Source organism: Zootoca vivipara, chromosome 3 (genome assembly GCF_963506605.1).
Source record: "Zootoca vivipara chromosome 3, rZooViv1.1, whole genome shotgun sequence".
In the NCBI taxonomy this organism is placed as follows: domain Eukaryota; kingdom Metazoa; phylum Chordata; class Lepidosauria; order Squamata; family Lacertidae; genus Zootoca; species Zootoca vivipara.
Window position 1 is genome coordinate 8601386 of NC_083278.1, and position 21249 is coordinate 8622634.

Sequence of the window (21249 nt, forward strand, 5' to 3'; positions counted from 1 at the left end):
CGTCTCACGCTCCCCTTCCGAAATGGGGAGGTGCCGGAGGGCGGGTCCGCCATTCCCGCTGCCTGCCGAGGGAGGGAGGGAGGCAGAGCTTGGCCTAAGCGCCATGGACCGCTTCGCCTGGACCAACGGCCTCCTGGATATCCACGAGAACCTGGTCACGCAGCAGCGTGGCGTCCGCCTCTACGACGGCGAGGAGAAGGTCGGAGGAACTGGCCGTGGCGCGGGGCGGGCGAGCCTGGGAGCCGACACCGGCCTGAGCTAGGCAGGCAAGGCAGTGGCGTAGGCTAGAGGAAGTTGCCAGCGGGCTGCAGGCAGAGGTTTCCTCTTTTAGAGGTCCTTATCGCCTTAGGGAGGATTAAAAAAAAATCTCCCCCAGAAAATCGAGGGAAGGCGCTCTGCATCTAGAAAGCTAGGGTGTCAAGGGGAAGAGAGGTTGCTGCTGCCCCTCTCCGCTCCGTTTTCTACTTGCAGGGAGTATTTTGCTCGGTCGTTCGAACCCCGCCACCTCCCAGTCACTGTGAAATGAAATGCCCCCAACAGCATTGGTGGGGCTTCGGCTGATTTCTCTTACCTGTCGCGGGTATTGAAACTGTTGATCATCCCTAGGCAAGGTGTCCACAGTATAGTTTTGGATTTAATGGAGCTTTGTAGTACTGTACCGGGAAGCATCAAGCAATTTGTTTCAGAAGGGTGCGGATTGTGGCTCTCTCCCCCATTACAGTACTCGTTTCAGTGTATTCCTCTACATTTGTTTTTGAATCAGAGGTTATCAATGCATCTTTTTAAAGTTTTGCATGTCTGCATTTTAAGTAGGCTATGATTGCTAAAATATCTGGATTTCTCTGTAGCGTTTGTACACAGATCACATGTGGAGTTTTTTCTTTACAGTATTATTATACTGTAATAATAGCTTCTCACCTTTGAAATCAGAATAAATGAACAAAACCACACTGAAACAGTGTCAGAGAGCAAAGCAGCTCATTGAGATGTTTTGCATAGTGCAGTTGGTGGTAGAAAGCCCTGTTTGGAGCAGGCTGTGAGGTGGTCCCTCCCTGCCTGCCTGCCTCACTATCCTGTTCCTTTTGCACCTCTGGTTTAGAGGATGCTTAGTCAATTGACTTAAATCCATAGTCAGGCAATGAAGGAATAATGCAAGTGCACAAGGTCTCATCACCGCACACTGCAGGTGTAACAACTGCAGTTTGCCTCATTTTATTTTGGATTTCACAGTATCTGTGGTTCATATGCATTGAAGCTACTTCATTCTAATTCATATCAGTCTTTGCTGTCTGGTATACCTGGGAAATAGTACTTGAATTCCCTCTTCAACGTCAAAAGAAGCACCTCTCATTTTGCTACAGGAGGTGACAGATTATAGGTAGTGAGGATGGCTGACCTAATTTCAAGATTTCAAAGGCAGAACCACCCTGTTGCTCATGCTTGCTTCAACCAGTTCTGCCTACCTGCACAATCTAGAAGGAGCTGAAGCAAAAGTTGATAATTGAAATTTCAAATGGAGAAGGGCCATGGTTCAGTAGTAGAGCAATCTGCTCCAAGCCTGATCCCTGATACCTGCTGGTAGCTCCTGAAGAGCTGCCAGTCAGTGCTGACATGGTATAAGGCATTTTCCTGTATTCCTATGCTTTGGTTTAGCATAAGAACACTTGGAAAGTTTCTCTCTCCCTATGTGCCCACCAAATCTGCTCTAGAAGTTCATCCAGCCCTCCAGATTTGAGGGGGGAGTAGAGGGAGAAGTGAACCCCTCTGTAACAACAGATGCCGTGCTCACTCAGGGTGTTTAGTAATGTCCAGCAAGTGCTCTGCATGATTTTAAAATTATGTATTGGGCAAAAACTGGATGAGACTTAGATGAACTGAAATATATCTTCCTTACCCAGGTAAAGTTTGATACGGGCATATTGCTTCTGAGTACGCACAGATTGATCTGGAGAGATCAGAAAAATCATGTAAGTATCAGTACTCTGGCATGTCTATAATTTCCATATAATATGCAAAAACAGTAAAGTTTATTTGCCTGTGATGGTTGTGTGTGAGCAAATTGTCTCCCCCAAACAAACCATGAGCTGTAAGAACACACCTTGGTTATGGCCTGTGGTATGTTTTGGAGCAAGACATTCCACAAATCTGGGCTCAGACATAGTGCTAAGCCCAAACATTGGCTTGACTCCCTTTACTGTCCCTAAAGCAAAGTGACTGGCATTACTAAACATGAACCAACACACATGCGTATTCATGCTAAACCATAATTTGACTTAGCATGTAATGCTACCCAATTTAGGTTTTAGACAACATGCTGCATTCTGATTAATCAAAAATGAAAGTGAAAATTTTCTGATCTCCTTGCAGCCTCTCTAAAGGAGAAGGGAGGGTTTGGCATGTGTGCAAGCCCAAGGGGAGACTTATTGTTTTCAGCATGTGACTGGTTAGCTGTATGGGAACAGTATTGAGAGAATTGTGAGTCAACAGCATTACCTCTTCACAGGGTTTTTCTGTCTTTAGCTAATCTACTACTACTACTACCACTGCAACTATTATTGATTCAATTTCTATAAGAAGATCACAGGGCGGTTTATAATATAAAAACAAAAAATACACACCATAATAACAAACAAAACTAACACCCCCTTGAAAAAATTAGTTTCAAGAATAAAATTAGCAAGGATTACAACTGTAGAAATGATGAAATAAATTGGATCTATGTAATCTGAGCTACAGAGATTTAAACTGGAGGTGTTAATAAGCCCAAAAATGTTTGCAGTTTCAACACCCCAAACAGTGAAAAGCAGTTTATACTTGCAGGATAACTTAGGCAAAAAATATATGTGTTATTTTGAGTGATGTCTTGCTGTTATTTCATATTCGTGGGAGCTTTTTTCTCCACATACCTGTGTACAAGAGTAGCAAAAATGGTCTAGAATGGCAAGAATTTTACACATGAAATGCTTCAGTGTAGAACTTAGTACAAAAAGAATGTTGTGGTTCTACAGCAGGCACCCCCAAACTCAGCTCTCCAGATGTTTTGGAACTACAATTCCCATCATCTCTGACCACTGGTCCTGTTAGCTAGGGATGGTGGGAGTTGTAGTCCCAAAACATCTGGAGGGCCGAGTTTGGGGGTGCCTGTTCTACAGCCTTACAATAACAGCAGGATTCAATCAAAATCCCTTTGTTTTTATTCTCTCTGTTGCTCCTTTTAGGAATGTTGTATGGCTATTCCTCTTTCCCAAATTATCTTCATTGAAGAACAAGCAGCCGGGATAGGAAAAAGGTAGTATACTGTGTGTTTGTAGCAAAATCTGTTATGTTGGGGACAGTTGCTTGCCTGAGTTATTTTGAATATTCAGTATTTCACAAGCATCCAATCCATAATGCATCCTTATTTCCCTTTCTTAGAACCTTATTCAAGGATGAGTGGGGTTCTTGGCAGTGGCGTCCTCCCTGTGGAATACAGGGCTGCCTTCAGATGTCTTTGGAAAGTCATATAATTGTTTTATCTCCTTGACATCTGACGGGAGAGCATTCCACATGGCAGGCTCTTGGCCTGGTTCCCTGTAACTTCACTTCTCGCAATTAGGGAACCACCAGAAGGACCTTGGAGCTGAACCTCAGTGTCTGGTACCGAAAGATGCGGGTGGAGACGCTCCTGTTCTAATTTGTTCTACGATACATGTAACCCACCTTGGGTCTGCTTGTGAAGGATGGACATAAAAGTTGAATTGATCAGCCTGTTGCAGTAGCCTCTAGTAGTGCTGGCTACTTAGTCCAGGGAGCTTGACATGTTTGTCTTCCGTGAGCATTGCAGCTTTTCTATTAGTGGTAATCAAGGTAAAGGTAAAAGGACCCCTGACCGTTAAGTCCAGTCGCAGATGACTCTGGGGTTGCACGCTCATCTCGCTCTATAGGCCGAGGGAGCCGGCGTTTGTCCGCAGACAGCTTCCAGGTCATGTGGCCAGCATGACTAAGCCACTTCTGGCGAACCAGAGCAGCGCATGGAAACGCCATTTTCCTTCCTGCTGGAGCGGTACCTATTTATCTACTTGCACTTTGACATGCTTTTGAACTGCTAGGATGGCAGGAGCAGGGACCGAGCAATGGGAGCTCACCCCGTTGCGGGGATTCGAACCGCCGACCTTCTGATCGGCAAGCCCTAGGCTCTGTGGTTTAGACCACAGTGCCACCCACGTCCCAGTGGCCATCAAAGCATCTTGTAAAAAATATCAGCATTTACCTTTGCACAGTGTGAAAAGCAGTGACAGTGCGCAACTGCTGCACTGCCCTCCGAGTTGTGATGGTACTGCTTCTTGCTGGAACCAGGTAGGGCAGGGCAGAGGAAACACTCCCTTGGTGGCGATGATTCAAGTCTTGTACAGGGATCCAGAAATTAGCAGTGACTGTTCAAAACTAGTAGACTCCATGCCAAACTATGTTCAAATGCTGTTTAAAAATAGCGGAGGTCATATTCGCTACTAATGTACGTATATGTGAGTTTTGTATGTGTATATATGAGTTTTGTACAATAAACTACACTGTTTGTTTCAATTAATTTGCACAAGGGTGTATGCTTAAATTGGGATTCCTGCATTGTACAGGGTTGGACTAGATGACCCTCAGGGTCCCTTCCAACTCTGCAGTTCTATAAGTTCCTTTTTGTCTGCCTTTAATCTCCTGTTTTATATATAGAGAGGGAGATTAAATACTGTATTCTGAAAACTATTTGATGTTTAAAATTCTTAACAACCAAGTGAATTATTGAAAATTTATAAGAAATATGTTATATTACATTCAACTGGTTATATTGTTTGCCCATGATAAAAGACTACATAAAATCTACATTTGTTAATATTTAGGAACCGGCCTTGCTTTTTTATAACTACAGGGCACATATAGATTTTCTCTGTCTTCCTCTTCCCATCTCTTCAGTGCGAAAATAGTGGTTCATCTTCATCCAGTACCTTCCAACAAGGAGCCTGGCCCTTTCCAGAGTAGTAAATACTCGTATATCAAACTTTCTTTCAAAGAACATGGACAGATTGAGGTATATATGTATTTTTAGCCTGATGGGTGAGATGATATTGGGCTGGGTTTTTTAAAATTTCATTTGTGTAAAGATAAAGTCTGGGAACTTTCAGCATAGTTAAAATGAAAGTTTTGGAAGACTTAAATGGGTAAAAGAAAAAAATCGTTATATGGGTATTACTGTTTATTACTATTGTGTCTTGCTTATAACATGCTGGTATGGACTGCTAAACTTTTGAGATCTGTAAAGATCAGTGATGCACTAAAATTCAGTCCGTTACATATTTGTAGCTTTGAGAAATTACTTTTATGAAATTGCTTTTTTAAAGAAAATATGAAATATATTTAAATTGATTTCTTTGCATCCTTGGAATTACCTTGCCTCCTTTCTTTTTCAAACCTCTGCACAGTTCTACAGAAGGCTATCGGAAGAAATGACTCAGCGGAGGTGGGAGAACATGCCTGCTTCTCAGACCATTGATGTTACCAGAGGCTCACAGGTGTTTATGCAGGTTTTGATTATTGGACCTCTGCTTTCAAATAAGCATTTCAATACATATTCTTTTTTACTTTATGCAACTGTTTTATTATATAACACTCTCTCCCACACCCCACAATCTTAATTAAAATTGGCTATTTTTGCATTTAAGGTAAAGGGACCCCTGACCATTAGGTCCAGTCGTGACCGACTCTGGGATTGCGCGCTCATCTCGCATTATTGGCCGAGGGAGCCGGCGTATAGCTTCCAGGTCATGTGGCCAGCCTAAATTTTTTGGGGGGAGGCGGGCCTTGTTACCCCCCCCCCCCGATGGCTCCCCAGGTTGTTTCTAAATACACCCCATGTCCCTGAACTCACAGATGTTATAAGGCAGGCACAGACTTTACTTGTTTCCAAAAGGAGGGAACTCTAAGCACTTCCTTCATAACCCATTTTTTGATGCTTTTTTTTCCAGACAGGAAGAATAAGAGCTGCAGGAATTGTAGGTATCGAGAGAAAATTAGAAGAAAGAAGAAAAGAGATGGATAAAAATATTTCCGAGGTGAGTAATATCGGAATTTCATGTGCAGATTTTTTTTTTAACTGTTTGAGTCGTTGGAAGCTGCTGATAGGGAAAGTCTGTAAATATCTTTGAATCACAGTCATTGTGTTTGGGAGCCAAATGTGTTATATATTTTACAATACATAATTTTAAAATAGGACCAGTGCTTACGGGCTTTTGCAAAGGATGTATCCCCCTCTACAAATGCAGCTATTGCACTTTTTACGCAGCTGTTGCACAAGATATAGGTGTCTTAACATGAAGTGAATGCTTCTTTTGTGGAAAAATTCTTTTCCTCCAGTGCTTGCATAGCGTAATTTGTTATTTGGGAAAGTTAAGTTAACGTTAGTTTAAGTTGTCTTTTGTTGCTTCAGTTTTCTGTCCACTGCTTAGAGATAGTTTTAATAAATTAAGCGGTATAGAAATTATATTATCAAGTAATAAAATATGCCATTCTTCCTCTGGCCAGTGCATCAGTTGCAATAGTGAGAGCTGTGTGCAACATGCCCATTTAAGCATCACATATAAGTGCCTGTGGTGTAACTGTGTCTTTCACACCACTTTTAAATGTTCTATATTTTAGAGCAGAGCTTTCCAAACTTTTCATGTTGGTTGACACACTTTTTAGACATTCATCATTTCACAACACAGTAATTTAGTTTACTAATCCCTTTCTAGCCCCAGAAGGAATGCAGGGAGCGTTTGTGCAACACAGCTACACAGTGCAGCCGGCACACTAATGTGTCACAAACCACAGTGTGCAAAGCTCTGTTTTAGAAGCTGCACTGTCTTGCTGTGTTGCTCCTTGAGTTTTGCGCATTCCAGCCTCAGCATCACAGGGCTTATGTCCATTAATAATTTTTATAGAGAGTCAAACCCAGGCATCCCTAAACTGCGGCGCTCCAGATGTTTTGGCCTACAACTCCCATGATCCCTAGCTAACAGGACCAGTGGTCGGGGATGATGGGAATTGTAGTCCAAAACATCTGGAGGGCCGAAGTTTGGGGGTGCCTGGTCAAACCTATATAGCAGGCATAGGCAAACTCTGCCCTCCAGATGTTTTGAGGCTACAATTCCCATCATCATTGACCACTGGTCCTGTTAGCTAGGGATGATGGGAGTTGTAGTCACAAAACATCTGGAGGGCCGAGTTTGCCTATGCCTGCTATATAGCAATCATTTCCTCCTCCATTGCTTTGGACAAAAGTATTGCCATGGTATCATTGAATCAGGCCTGGCTGACTCAAAATGTTGTATGCAGAGAAAAAAATGCAGGCTTTTCCAATTGTCCAAAGAGACCCAAAAGCATTTTCTAAGGGTTAAAACAGGCATCCCCAAACTGCAGCCCTCCAGATGTTTTGGCCTACAACTCCCATGAACCCTAGCTAACAGGACCAATGGCCGGGGAAGATGGGAATTGTAGTCCAAAACATCTGGAGGGCCAAAGTTTGGGGATGCCTGGGTTAGAAAAACAAAGAGCCATTTAAGGCCATATGAATGTAGCCGATCTAATGGCAAGGGGTAGAAGGAAGGAGGAGGATTGGTAATTCTATAAACATGAGGGTTTCTTTTTCCTAATAATTTGCTTCCTGGTATTTGTAACAGCTTGTTTTTGTTTATCACTTCTGGCTATTGTGGTTTTTGTTTCTGGCGGTAGAATTTCCTTGTTTTCAGAACAAGACGATTATACCCACATCATTGTCACTCCTTATTGTTTACTGCAACAAATTGATCTCTATTGTTTTTATAGGGATTTACTTACTCTCCTCTTTTTACAACAGGCACATAAAAATTTAGGGTGGAGCTGAACAATATAGCAGCCCCTTGTTTCCTGCTGGTCTTCCCCCACCTCATGTAGTAAAAGAAGGTGCATTATAAGGTGGTGTGTTGCTGTTCATTTTCCACCTCCTTTCCACTACACTTCATCCCATGAAGTAGATTGGGAAAGGGTCATCTTACAGCACAATGATTATTTATTTATTTATTTCCAAGCGTTTCTATATTTACTAATATTTCAAAGGTCTCTAAGCAGACATGCGACATGTTCTCTTTAACTGTGTGGTATCAGGGAGGGCTGGTGGAGGAAGAGCCGTGAGGCTACTGTTTGCAGCAGAAGCAGCCAATTTCCTTGTGCCACCAGTAGAGAAATCTGCCTTACATGCAGAAGATTCTAGGTTCAATAACCTGCAGCTGCAGGTAGGGCTGGGAGACAGCCCTGTCTGAAATCCACAAGAGTTTGCCTGTCAGGGTAGACAATAGTGAGCTAGATGGGACCAGGGTTCTGACTTAGTATTAGGCAATTTTCTGTGCCCCTGTGTTGTTCTCTTCCACTCTGCTTATCAGAGGATGAAAGAAATCAAATTGTGGATGTTGAAAACATAGGGAAATCTGCTTTGCAGTTACCAATCAGCTTATTTCAGAACTTGTGCCCTGCGGTACAGAATGGGTTTCCTGCACCTGCTGGTTGCTGCTGATAACAATTCATTCCCTTAGTTCTTTGTTTTTCTGAGGAAATTCCTGTTAGGTGTGTGCACATTCTCCTTTGTACTTGGGCATGAATCAATTAGACAGGGAAAGGATTATTTACAGCAAGCCCTTTATTTATCTAGATCTGTTTTTCTCTCTTTGTTGGCTTGTTTTTCTGCGTGTTACTGACAACATGCATAAGATGATAAAGGTTTGGTCATTTCCATTAGGTTAGAATAGTGAATTTGGTAAATAATTGGGGAGGCAATGTTGCATGCAATAATGTCTTGTTAAATGCTTCCAGATTTTGATGAGATGTCAGGTTTATGTTTGCAGTTCATGGTTTCAAAGTGTTTGCAATACCAGTGTTGGCTTTAGCTGTTTTAATTCCCGCCCAATTAAGTTTTAGTGTTGTTTATCATGTTGCTTCATATTGTATTTTTTTATGGTCTGCAAAGTGCCCAGAGAACTCCAGTTATATGGGTATACAACTGTAATTATTTATTACATTTCTTACCTGCCTTCTCTTCAGGGAACTCATAGATACCATACATGGTAATTTCCTTTATTAATTAGCCTTGCCTAAGAGAGAAAATGACTATAAATATTTAAATAAGAAAAGATAAGATATCTTTATTGTCATATAAGTACAAGCTTTTGAAATCTGAGTATTAAAGGTCATTTACTGCCAACCCTTGGCTTAAAATTACCCTACCCTCTTATCTGGAAGATGAGGACCTCTTAACACACAGCATGCTATTTATACAGAAACAGTCTGCTCAGGTTACAAAGCACAGGACTAGAATCTTCTTAATTACAGTTTTGAAGCACATGGTCTTAAAATGCTAGAAATCAGAATTATTTTCAGGGCTTTGATTTTGGAGGAAAGGCAGTGGATGAAGAAATATTGCAATGAGTCTGTCTTTCTATAAGTGAGGAAAACATTACCAAGTGTGTGTCTGATTATTGCAGGCTTTTGAAGACCTCAGCAAGCTAATGGAAAAGGTAATGTATCACTTTTTACCTCTCTGAATTTAAATTGGCTAGGCCCCATCTACAGAACCATTAGTAAGCAGATAGTTGAGCATGCCCTGCTGAATGTTGCAGATAACATGTGATGGTGTCTGAAGGACCTGCTTCTAAGTGGCTCAGACTCCACCCCATCCCATAGCAAATAATAATTGAGGTCATGATTGAATCTTCCTACACTAATGATTAGTGTTACATTTGTGAGAGAAGGAACGCTCAGACTGAGTCCAGAGGGTCCCTTTCTCTAGCTATCACCTTGTGCTAATAGTTGGGGGACTTCCAGACAGTCTATTTATTGAGCTTTCATCCTGATTTGTTTGCAGGGAGATTGGATGTTATGTCAAAGGAAGTGTTACTTCACATGTTCCAGTACATTTCCTTGTGGCAAAAAAAAAATCCAACTTTTTGGAGAAGTGGGTTTGTTGTGGAAGACTACCCAATCAAATCTAATTGTGCCGCCAGAATTGGTTAGGTTGTGACTGAATCCTACCTGAAGTGCCCTGAAGTCTGGAAGTGCCCTTGATTAAATCTGCAAGATGTCCTGCGTGGAAACCCCTCAAAGCTTGATTCTGCCCCAGAGGCTCATGGCGAAGTGTTCTGTCTTCAACAGCTGTGTCTTGTCTCTATGCTGTGTCTTGATAGGCTAAGGAAATGGTGGAATTGTCCAAATCGATTGCTAACAAGATCAAAGAAAAGCAAGGTGACATCACCGAAGATGAGGTCAGTTAATATTTTAATGCGCTAGGCACCAACGCACTCTGAGAAACACGGACTTAAGTTGCCATGATAATGTATATAATGCTCTCCAACTTTGAATTGGTAATACGGCATAACAAATGCTGGTGTTCTTTGAAACTTCACTGCAGTGCTTTGCCCCATCCATACACACAACCTCACCTATAGTTGAAAGTAAGCATGCACATGAACCTACAATCTTCTCTCGCTCGCTCACAATAATGCTGGCATTGGTGCTTAATTTATTGGCTGTTTCCCGAACATGGAATTGTGAGGGGAATAGTGTTTGAGGTATGTTTTTTCTTTACACTGCAATGTAGTTGAAGCAAAATTCCAAGTATGGTTGATATTTGGCCAATAAATTATTCTATTCTATTCTATTCTATTCTATTGTATTCTGATTTTATAAAAATCTATAGTAAGAATAGTCTCAGGAGAAATATTTCCTAGCTGCCTTGGGAATTGGCTGGCTGAGGGTCTTCCTTGCAAGTAGATTGATTTCCAGGAGAGCAGTCTTTTGTAGGTGAGGAAAAGGTGACTTGGCAATCCACAGCATCATCTTTCCTACTTGGGGAATGCTGTCGGCACCCACTTTCTCTACATGCTAGCCATTTCCTACTCCCAAGCCTTTCTTCGCTTGGCCTCCTAAAAATAGCACCTGTTCTTTGCTGGGCAAGGGGTATGACAGGTGCATTCATTTTCTTTGGGGAATTTTAAGAGTGAACCTGAGCGGAGATGGGGAATGTAGCACAGGTCATAATTTTGGCAGACCTATGACTCCTCAGTTATCTCCCTGTTTTAGTACATTAGGAACTTCCTAGTACTTCTAGAACTTCTGTCCTAGGGAATGAAACAACTCGCATACGAGGAAAGGTTACAACATTTGCATACGACTGCATAACATGATGCCTGATATAGAGAAAGGGGATAAAGATCAGTTCCCTGGTCCCCCTCATAACACTAGAACTTAGGAAAATCTGGTGAAGCTGAATGTTGCAAGATTGAGGATGGGCAAACTGTGCCCACAGGCGGAAGCGATGGCCACCAACTTGGATGCCTTTAAAAGAGTATTAGATAAGTGTGGAGGATGAGGCTGTTGGCTATGTTTTGTGTCCTGCACATCCCAGATTCGCTCCAGAGGGTTGAGAGAAGCCCTAGAACAGATTTAGGGTGCATACGGGATGGGGGAGAGGGTGTTACACTTCCATTGTGGTAGGAGAAATCCTTGCTCTGATGGAATGTTTGCCTTAACGCTATTTGGATTCGACCCTACAAGAACAGGATGCCGGGCTAGATGGGGCACTGGCCTGATCCAGCAGGCTCTTCCTATGTTTGTTCATCTATCTTGGATGCATTTGTTTGTTAAGAATATGGCATCTTAACCCATCTTGTTATTCCTCCCACCCTCTCCTATTTCCACAGACGATCAGGTTTAAATCATACCTGTTGAGCATGGGCATAGCTAATCCAGTCACCAGGGAAACCCATGGATCTGGAACACATTTCCATATGCAACTGGCAAAGCAATTAGCTGGCATTTTACAGGCACCTTTAGAGGTAAGGCACTCAGGAATCTTAATTTATTTCATATTTACTATGCATATTTTATATTCCTGTGCATACTTACTTTGGACTAAGTATGTATGCATAAGAGTCGGACACGACTAAACGAAGAGTCAGAAACTACTAAACAAATGTATGCATAGGATTGTAGCCATAACACACTTGATCAAAATTATGACCAAAGGCCTTATTCTATCCAGTTCGTAGATTAATCAGGGGCACATTTTAAATCTTTGGGGAATTAAATAATAGGACTGTGTTAGAAGGGCACACTAGTAGGCAACTCACGCACATCCAGTTTTAAAACGACACAAAACAAAGTTGGCATTTCTTTTAGTTAGCATTCCAAACTAGCAGATCTTGCATTTCGCAATGAAATTTCCACAACTTTTTTAGCAGTAAGACCCACAGGCAACAGCGGCTGACAATGCATAGAAGCAGGCATAAATCAGTGCTGTGTGTGCAATTTCTCAGCCTCATCTAACATGATTGTGCGTGCACAGCCTTATTTTTTAAAAGCAAAAATCCACCGTATCAGCTGTTTTATGAGGAGGAATGAGGGATGGAAACAGTTCCTTTTCCTCACCATATGGTGATCAACAGTTTAGGTTTTTAAAAGTAGGGGCTCAGCACATGTCGCCCTGACATCTCTCTACATGCTCTGTTGAATCAGAATGATTGCTAATATGCTTCTTTGAAATGTGGACTTTCTTCAGTGGTGATACTCCTTTGTGAGGAGATTTAAACAATAGGTGCCACAGTATAATTTTTTCCAGTCCATTTTGATTCTGATGCTTTTTTGTAATAGAGAATATACCATGTTTTGTTCACACACCAAGTAAGAAACAGGAAATACTTTTTAAATGATTAAAGGATGCAAACAGGTTTAAACAAGGAGGTGAAAGACCGCATCTTTGAATAGGTGAAAATATTTCCCAAATGAAGGCAGCAAATAGAGTACAAACCCTGGCAAAATAAATGCAGATTGGCAATAAAAGAAGTATGGAATTTGTGGAGCAAAGGGCTGTGTGTGTGTGTGTGTGTGTGTGTGTAATATTAAGGAATTAAAATTCTTCAGAGGTTGAAAACCAGTCATGTGGTAGAATTCTTAGTTGATAAAGAAGTAAAATGGATGTTGAAGGAGAACTAGGAAATTGCTCAGAAGCTACATTATTTGCCTCTGTAACCACTGCCGAGTACACAGGAGATCCACACTGGCAGTGTTTGTACATCACCTTAAATTATGGTAGGCTTAACTACGGTTGAAAAGGGAACATGCATTGTGCTGTTGCATAGAGTGAAAAATCACAGGAACTTCACTCCTCCCCTGCTTCTACCATGCTGCTGGGAACTAAGCCATGATTTGGTTTTGTGTTTCATCCAAACCCAGGGTCCTAGCTTAGCTTTCTCCAAACAAACCACATGTTCTAACCAAGATTCTTGGCTTAACATTGTCATTTGTTTGCGGAAGGCTAACCACAAATCTAGGTTTGGATGATGCCAAGCCATGCCGTGGCTTAGGGGCACAGCAGTAGCAAGAAGGAAAAAGGTGCGAAGCATCTGTGATTCCCCCCCCCTGCACATTGGCTTAATTGTTTGCAGGTAAGATGTGAAGCAGGCCCTTAAATCATTGGAGCTGTGTCAAATAGAAAAAGAAGATGACCTTTTAGAAATTACTGACAAATTTCTAGGACTATGTTTACTGCAGCTTCTGTGCCATTTGCATTTCCAGATATGTCTTCTGCTTGGGCATGTTGATGTTGTCAACTAGCCAATCATATTTACTTAGACTTAGAGGCAGGAGGCTGGATGTTCTAAATTGGTTCTCTCTTACCAACCAATATTGTGTCCACAGGAGCGGGGAGGAATAATGTCACTCACAGAGGTTTATTGCTTGGTGAATCGTGCTCGAGGCCTGGAGGTGAGGAACAATTGCCTTGTTGCATTCTGAGAAAACTGGCTTGATCAACTTAAGGCTTCTCCAAGTAGCCAAAACCGAAATAAAGTTTCTGTAGGGGATGGGGAAATAGTTCTTTCCTTTGGTGTCTAGCTGTTCCCATTTTCTTTAAAAGAACATTATAAAAATAATGTTAACAAGATAGGATAATTTTCCATAGTAAATTCCATCCAATAATGTGCTACAGAACAATGAAGTGGGGATGTCTTGAAGGCATTAAGGCGGGGGCGGGCGTACCTTTGACCTTCCAGATGTTCTTGGACTCCAGCTCCCATCAACTCTGGCCAGGATGGCTAATGATCAGGGATTATGGGAGTTCCAGCAACATCTGGAGGTCGACTGGACCTTGCATCGAGTTTGCAAGATTCCATGGTAAAGCAATGGACAGTTTTTAGATTTTTTGAAGTAAAATGAAGGCTTGTAAAATACCTTAAGCACAGTTATGTTCTGAGGGCATGGAGATGGATGTCAATAAATTTTAAAAAATATGTGGAGTGAGTGAGCAAAACAGATTGGGAAGAGAAGGTTTAAAAGTTTTGCTATTTAAATAGCTGAAGCCTGTTGCATGAGAGCCAGAAGTACTGTCAGCTTTATTTCTTGCAGAGTGACTAGCAAGCAAGTGCCAAAAGGAATACTTTCTGAATTGCACAGATGTCTTGCATTGCATTGCATTGCAGAGCAGCCAGATAAGTCCACAGAGAGCGAGAGCAGTTGAGTGCATTTCAAATTATGAGACCTACAAGACTAGCACATAATACGCAACTTGGCTTGAAACATAAGCTAAATAGCATTCAGTGTGTTCTGCCATCGCTGCAGTAAAACTTTATTAGCAAAGTATGTGTGTGGGTTTCTTTGATTCGAGCTCAACAGACTGGTGACTGTTTAGGCCAATAGTGAGGAACATGCAGCCCTTCAGGTGCTGTTGGACTACAATTCCCATCATCCCCATCTGTTGGCCATGTTTACTAGGAGCAATGGGAGTTGTAGTTTAGCAGCATTTGGAGGGTCACGGGTTTCCCATGCTTGGTGTGTGCTATGAGGTCACTGGTATTTGTCATGTTACAGAATGCCAGCAAAACATTGAAACCAAATAAATGTGCGTTTCAAATTATTAGGGGCCTTTGTCCTATGAGACCGCTATACTCCCTAATGTGTAGTTTGACTCAGAGACAATTCCTATGACTGTATTTTCAGGTCTAAATATCCACATGATTAACATGTACGAACCACTCCTCCATGTGTGGTTACCTTCATTATTTCTTAGGATTTACATATTGCGAATTGAAGGAGGGGTAGGGATTGTTAATACCTGTAAGCACTATTCATATTTGAATTGACACTGATGTATTTTACTGCTTCTGTATTCACACAACAATGCAAAAAGGGGAGCGGGTTCTAAGAGGCAACTGTGAGGGTAAGACATGCTTGCAATGTGATTAATGTAACTGAGTTCTCACCCCATTAGCTGCTCTCGCCTGAAGATCTAGTAAATGCGTGTAAGATGTTGGAAGCACTAAAATTACCTCTCAGGTGAGAATCCTTTAAAATTTAATTCTAACTCATCTTCCCCCCTCCCCTATCCCCCGGAAATGGTGCGATGGGGCTTGTTTCCCCATCCTCCTTCCAATATGCAGACTTTGGAACCAAGACGTAGCACAAAGCAACCAGGCACATGGCTGCAGTTATGCTATCTTCTGTCAAATGTCCACTTAAGGTTTGGTGTTTTCCTCATCCATACCAACTAATTTTTTGAAAAACCCAGCAGGTAAATGTGAGCTGTAGTTTTCAAGTAGTATGGGCGCATATCTACATTTCTGAAGGTCATGGAGTTAAGTCTTTCTTCTTGCCACTTGATGATGGTGGTGGTGGTGATGATGATGATGATGATAATAATAATAATAATAATAATAATAATAATAATAATAATATATTATTATTATTATTATTATTATTATTTATACCCTGCCTATCTGGCTGGGTTTCCCCAACCACTCTGAGCAGCTCCCAGCAAAATACTGGTACCTTGGTTTACATACATCTTGGTTTGCATACGTCTTGGATTACAGGCACATCAAACCCGGAAGTGCGTGTCCCGGTTTGCAACCTCTTTTTGGATTACAAGCCATTTTTGTTTTGGATTACGAACAAAAGTTTTTTGGAGGCCCCATTGGCAAAAGCGTGCTTTAGGTTACAACCTGTTTTGGTTTACAAACGGACCTCCGGAACGGATTATGGTTGTAAACCAAGGTTACCACTGTAGTAAAAACATGATGAAACATCAAACATTAAAAGCTTCCCTAAACAGGGCTGCCTTCAGATGTCTTCTAAAAGTCAGATAGTTCTTTATTTCCTTGACATCTGATGGGAGGGCGTTCCTCAGGGCGGGCACCACTACCAAGAAGCCCCTATTCAGCAGTGAATGGGGATCTGATTCAAAGTAAATAGTTGACAGCGCTGTTTCCTTGCGCACTCAGGATTGCAGAAACCACACCAGGCTAGAGAATCAGTTCTTTACTACCTTGCTCTTATATATTTTAAACAATATCCTGAGGAAGGGAGTGGGTCTCATCCACACTGTACATTTAAAGCACATTACTTCCCCCAAAGAAGCTGTAATTTTTAAGGGTGCTGGGAGTTGGAGGAATGTGAGCGGTAAACTACTGGTTATTGTTGTTGTTGTTTATTAAATTCCTTTACTGCCCTTCATGCAAAGATCACAGTTTACAGCTCCCAGCATTCTTTGGTGGGAGCAGTGTGCTTTAAATATTGTGTTAATGTGACTAGAGGAGCTAGTTCAGGCATCCCCAAACTGCGGCCCTCCAGATGTTTTGGCCTACAACTCCCATGATCCCTAGCTAAGAGGACCAGTGGTCAGGGATGATGGGAATTGTAGTCCAAAACATTTGGAGGTCCGAAGTTTGGGGGTGCCTGAGCTAGTTTCAGGTGTGGGGAATCTGGAATGAAAGTCCTCACATCTCTTTGTGCTATGGGGATGGATGGGGCAAGGAGTCTTAGGAGGGCTCCTTAAGCCACAGGATGGTGAAAGGAAGTAGGACAAAGAAAAGCAGGATGGAGATATGAATAAAGCACTGGGGGGAGTTGTAAATGGGAATAAATTTTACTTATCAATTTGAGCTAATCAACCAATTCTTTGGCTACAGACTTCTAGTTAAGGTTTGTATTTTTCCTCGTCTCGAGTTTAGGCTGCGTATATTCGACAGCGGCGTTATGGTGATTGAGCTGCAGTCCCACAATGAAGAAGAGATGGTGGCTTCTGCCTTAGAGACAGTATGTAAACGTTTTATTTTCTCAAGCAATCCGTTAAAGAAACAGTGATGCTTTCTGTTGTTGTCACCAAGCTTCAAATCTATGTCCTGTTTCCTTTTGTAAATCACACATGCACCAAGACCCACACATTTTTACATGTCAGAAGAATAGACACCACCTGCTTCAAGCTCAGCATAGCTGGATACAGTCAAGACAGATCTCTTGTCTCTGTATTCCCATTGCCTGCCTTTATGCAAAAGATGGGTAATTTTCTGCAGTTTTCGTCCCTTGTTCCTGGTGTATATTTTGCTCTAGGAAGCTTAGTTCGATCAGAATCAAGTGTCAACACTTTGTTTGGTCAGCACTTCCAGAGTTAATGCTAGATACATTACTGCTGGTTAATGAGCCACTATAGCTGCTAGAGGGCTGTGAAAATTTGTGTCCTGGGCTTTTAGACTCGTCTCCCCATGTACTAAATGAAACCAAAGAGGCACATTGTTTGCCAGATGTGAATTCCCCCCCCCAGCTCTCCTACCCTACTAAACTGACTGTGTTGATCCTGCCCCGCAAGAGGCTGCAAAGCCCCAGCACCTCCCTTTCATGTCAACCCCTACTTTGAGCAGGGGTTGGACAGGATGGCCTCCCGATACCCTTGCCAGTTCTGTGATTCTGGTGGCAAAATGAGTGTGCCGGTGCATATAAAGAGTATAGGATATGGTACATGTGTTCTCACCCTGCAGCCATGACCCCTTGTGTATCTTTGCTGGTGGGATGGCTCTGCAGGCATACTGAGAAAGTTCTGCTGGGATATCTGTCGCAGGAGCAGGCTATCTTGCCTTCCTCCAGTGTCGTAGGGCTTCTGCTGAATTCTACGAACTTTCAGCAGCAGATTTCCAGTGCAGGTTTTTACCCGAAGTTTCTAAAATCCTAACTAAATGTTTGCTAAGCAGGAAAGGCCTGGTATTTGACCTGCAGGTTAGGGACACATGCCTACTTCAAAGGACTTCCTGTTACTGGAGGGGAGGGGAGGGACTGAAAAAATTGACCGCTGCTTCACATGTTGTGAAGATAAATTGTTCCATCATATTTTCTGTAAGGAGCTATGGCTCGTGGTATATGAGGTTATCCTACCTTTTGTCTTACCACAAACCCGAGAAATGGGTTAAGGTGAGAGGTGGTGGCATTCTCAGGGCCACAAAGAGACCATCATAGCCAAACAAGGATTTGAATCCAGGGCTCCCTAATCAAAATCCAGCACTCTCCATCCCTTCGTCATTTAGCAGATACTAAATGTGCACACATAGGCACAAGCAGTGTTCCTTATAACATGTGAGATCCATATCTGTCTTTGGGACAGTGTATAATTGGAACCACAATTGTACTAGATCACCATACCATGGATGCTCTGTTTACACTTAGTTTAAAAGGGAGAGAGAAAGAGAAAGAGAGACCATTATGGCTCTTGCATATTATAGATTACATGCCATGTACAGACCTCTCTACCTGTTAAAGTGTGTGTGCCTGTGTATGTATAATTGCCTGAAGTTTAGAATAAATTTGTGAGGTTGCAAAACTGTTGTATCAGTCACATCTTTTGAAACACGATGAAAATAAAGCATTTAAGCTATATCTACTTCTTGGTTATTTTTGTAGGGAAGATCAATTCAGTTAACACATAAATAGCTAATATTATTTGAACTTCAATGAACATTGAATTAACACAAAATGTTATGTAAATAAGTTTACAAACGGTATGTTGTTCACTGTGGAATTACCCATGCAAAGCTTTTATTTTATCATTTTTGTCTATTAGGTCTCTGAAAAGGGATCTCTTACAGCAGAAGAGTTTGCAAAGCTCGTGGGAATGTCTGTACTTTTAGCTAAAGAAAGGTAAACTTAACAAACAACAAATTTTCCTTCATTTTTAATAGCTCAAGACATCTATTAAAAGTAACACAAGTCCTTCTTTTTCTTTTTCTAGGCTGCTTCTAGCTGAAAAGATGGGCCAACTTTGCAGAGATGATTCTGTAGAAGGCTTGAGATTCTACCCAAATTTATTTCTCACACAGAGCTAATGATATGTTAGCTCTGTCTTCCCCTCCATTCAAATATGCTTGGCACATTGTAGTCTGGACAAAAAGAAGCCAAATGATCTACCTTTTGCCCAGTTGACCTTGTGATGGTGCACAAACATTTCCTGAGGTGGCGGTGGGCCCTATGTGGAAAGAGGAAGAAAGGGGACCATAAAAGTGTGCATAGATTACGTTATGTTACAACTGTGTGCAGGTCGTGTGGGATAATTAATGCAGAGGACTAATTTGAAACTTTTTTCTTAAGAGGACAGATTTGATACACTAGAAACCTTGTGCTGTTAAATTACAGAGGAAGGCAGTTAAGTGTTTCAGGAAAGGTGGGGATGTTATTGTGACCTACTTGCAAGAGTAGACAGAGCACAAAACGGGCTGTTTGCTTAGTACATTTTCCCCTATTCCATTTTTACTATGGACTTTGTATCTGCAACTCCAAAGCAATTACGTTTTCAGTAGTGTTAGAAGAAGATCACTGGTGTGAACATAACACGATACAAAGCGTGTTTGCCCTTTCCAGTTACTACTGAATAATTCAATTTGAAAGTGCCTACATTTCAGGGGGGAAATCTTCCTGGGTATTTTTGCCTATACATTTCAGGGGGGAAATCTTCCTGGGTATTTTTGCCTATAAACTTTCTTCACAGGAAGGATTAATCTGTATTATAAAAAATGTAGACACCAGCGTGTTGCTTTGTGCTGAATGTTAAGACAATAAGCATTGTGAACTCAGATTTCCTTCCTTTCATTGTTTGATTCTCAGCTCCATGATGTTGCTATTTTTGTCTGCTTTTGCCTAGCTATGAGGAATTCTGCCAGCTATTCTGAGAGCTATTCTGCCAGCTGCCCTTTTAAAATACGCTTTCTTTAAAAAACAGTCATTCATTTGAGTACCAATTCTCTGTCTGGGTGGAAGTTATCACTGTGTCGGTTTCTATGAAAGACAAACCCATTTTAATAGGGAGAATTCCTTAGTGTCATATGTGATGTGTTCTTACACCATTATTACGGTATGTTTCACCAAATACCAGTAATCCTATTGGAGTTGTGTGTTTTCTTTGTGTCATTATAATGTCTGATATGAATATAAGTACAGCTGCAATATTTAGTTTATTAATTGGCTAGATTAGCTAATTAAAAACCTTTTGATCAACTAAAAAGTTGTCTCATATTAATTTATCAACATAAGAAAGAGTCCCCAGAAAAACTGCGGTTTCAAGACACAGGGAATGTGTCACTTACAATATCCATTGTCATTTGTCCATCTGGGATGGCAGGTTCTGTGGCAGGATCTCTGAGGGAAATTCCCGTAGTAGACAAGGAGTCAGCTGGCCAGCTGAACCAGAGGCAGAATAATAGTCAGGGGGTTGAACTCTGGCCCTAATCACTAAGGACATGCTGCTGTTTGCACTAGTGTGAATAGAGCACACACTTTCATCTTCTCTTCCTGGACAAGAACCATGCAAATGACTGATCCCACTCCTCTTTAAAAGTTAAGCAGGAGGGGTGTGTCAAGTGTTGGGACAACATCTTAGTTACCGTACTCTTTTGAGCTCTGTTGTAGGCTTATGAATCATGTTCCCTGTAAAGGTAAAAGGTAAAGGATCCTTGGGCGGTTAAGTCCGGCCAAAGGCGACTGGGGGCGGCGCTCATCTAACTTTTCAGGCCAAGGGAGTCCGCGTTTGTCCACAGACAGCTTTCCGTGTCCCCTGTACCTTGAGCTAATGCCTAGACCGTGTGTTGATGTCTTCAAGAAAACACTTGGTTTTCCTGGAACTAAGAGCCAGAGTACTGTGTTCCAAGAATAGGAATCAGGACATGCACCAACTTTAAAACACAGGTTCCATGCTTCTTCCTCTTTAAAAACTACAGTATTTTAATCACATGCACATGTACACAGGCATACTTGTTCAACTAACTTAAAAAAAATAATTGGATAACAGTCTTCAGCTGTTAATGTATACACAATTGCCTCTGAGCAAGGTTCGTTGAATACAGTGAATCTCATTATTAGGTCAACATGCATAGGATTGAATGCCATAGAATACAAATTGTAATGTAATAAAAG

The 21249-nt window shown here is 41.7% G+C and overlaps 1 protein-coding gene across 1 annotated transcript; it reads left to right on the forward strand.

The window, feature by feature from the left end:
- The first annotated feature begins 43 nt into the window (after nt 1-43).
- Nucleotides 44-19768, forward strand: VPS36 (vacuolar protein sorting 36 homolog). The gene is made up of 14 exons (XM_035110227.2): nt 44-199; nt 1899-1967; nt 3219-3289; nt 4942-5056; nt 5448-5537; nt 5991-6077; nt 9516-9548; nt 10215-10292; nt 11730-11864; nt 13726-13791; nt 15293-15357; nt 17031-17115; nt 18908-18984; nt 19076-19768. Exons 1-14 carry the CDS (start codon nt 104-106, stop codon nt 19167-19169), a joined length of 1161 nt encoding a protein of 386 aa, XP_034966118.1. The 5' UTR covers nt 44-103; the 3' UTR covers nt 19170-19768.
- Nucleotides 19769-21249: the final 1481 nt, after the last annotated feature.

Excerpts from the sequence above, each read along its gene's own strand:
- VPS36 (XM_035110227.2), top strand. The coding sequence starts at position 104 with ATGGACCGCTTCGCCTGGACCAACGGCCTCCTGGATATCCACGAGAAC. Across the intron at positions 5,057-5,447 it reads AAGAACATGGACAGATTGAG|TTCTACAGAAGGCTATCGGA; the intron begins GTATATATGTAT and ends ACCTCTGCACAG. Across the intron at positions 9,549-10,214 it reads TCAGCAAGCTAATGGAAAAG|GCTAAGGAAATGGTGGAATT; the intron begins GTAATGTATCAC and ends GTGTCTTGATAG.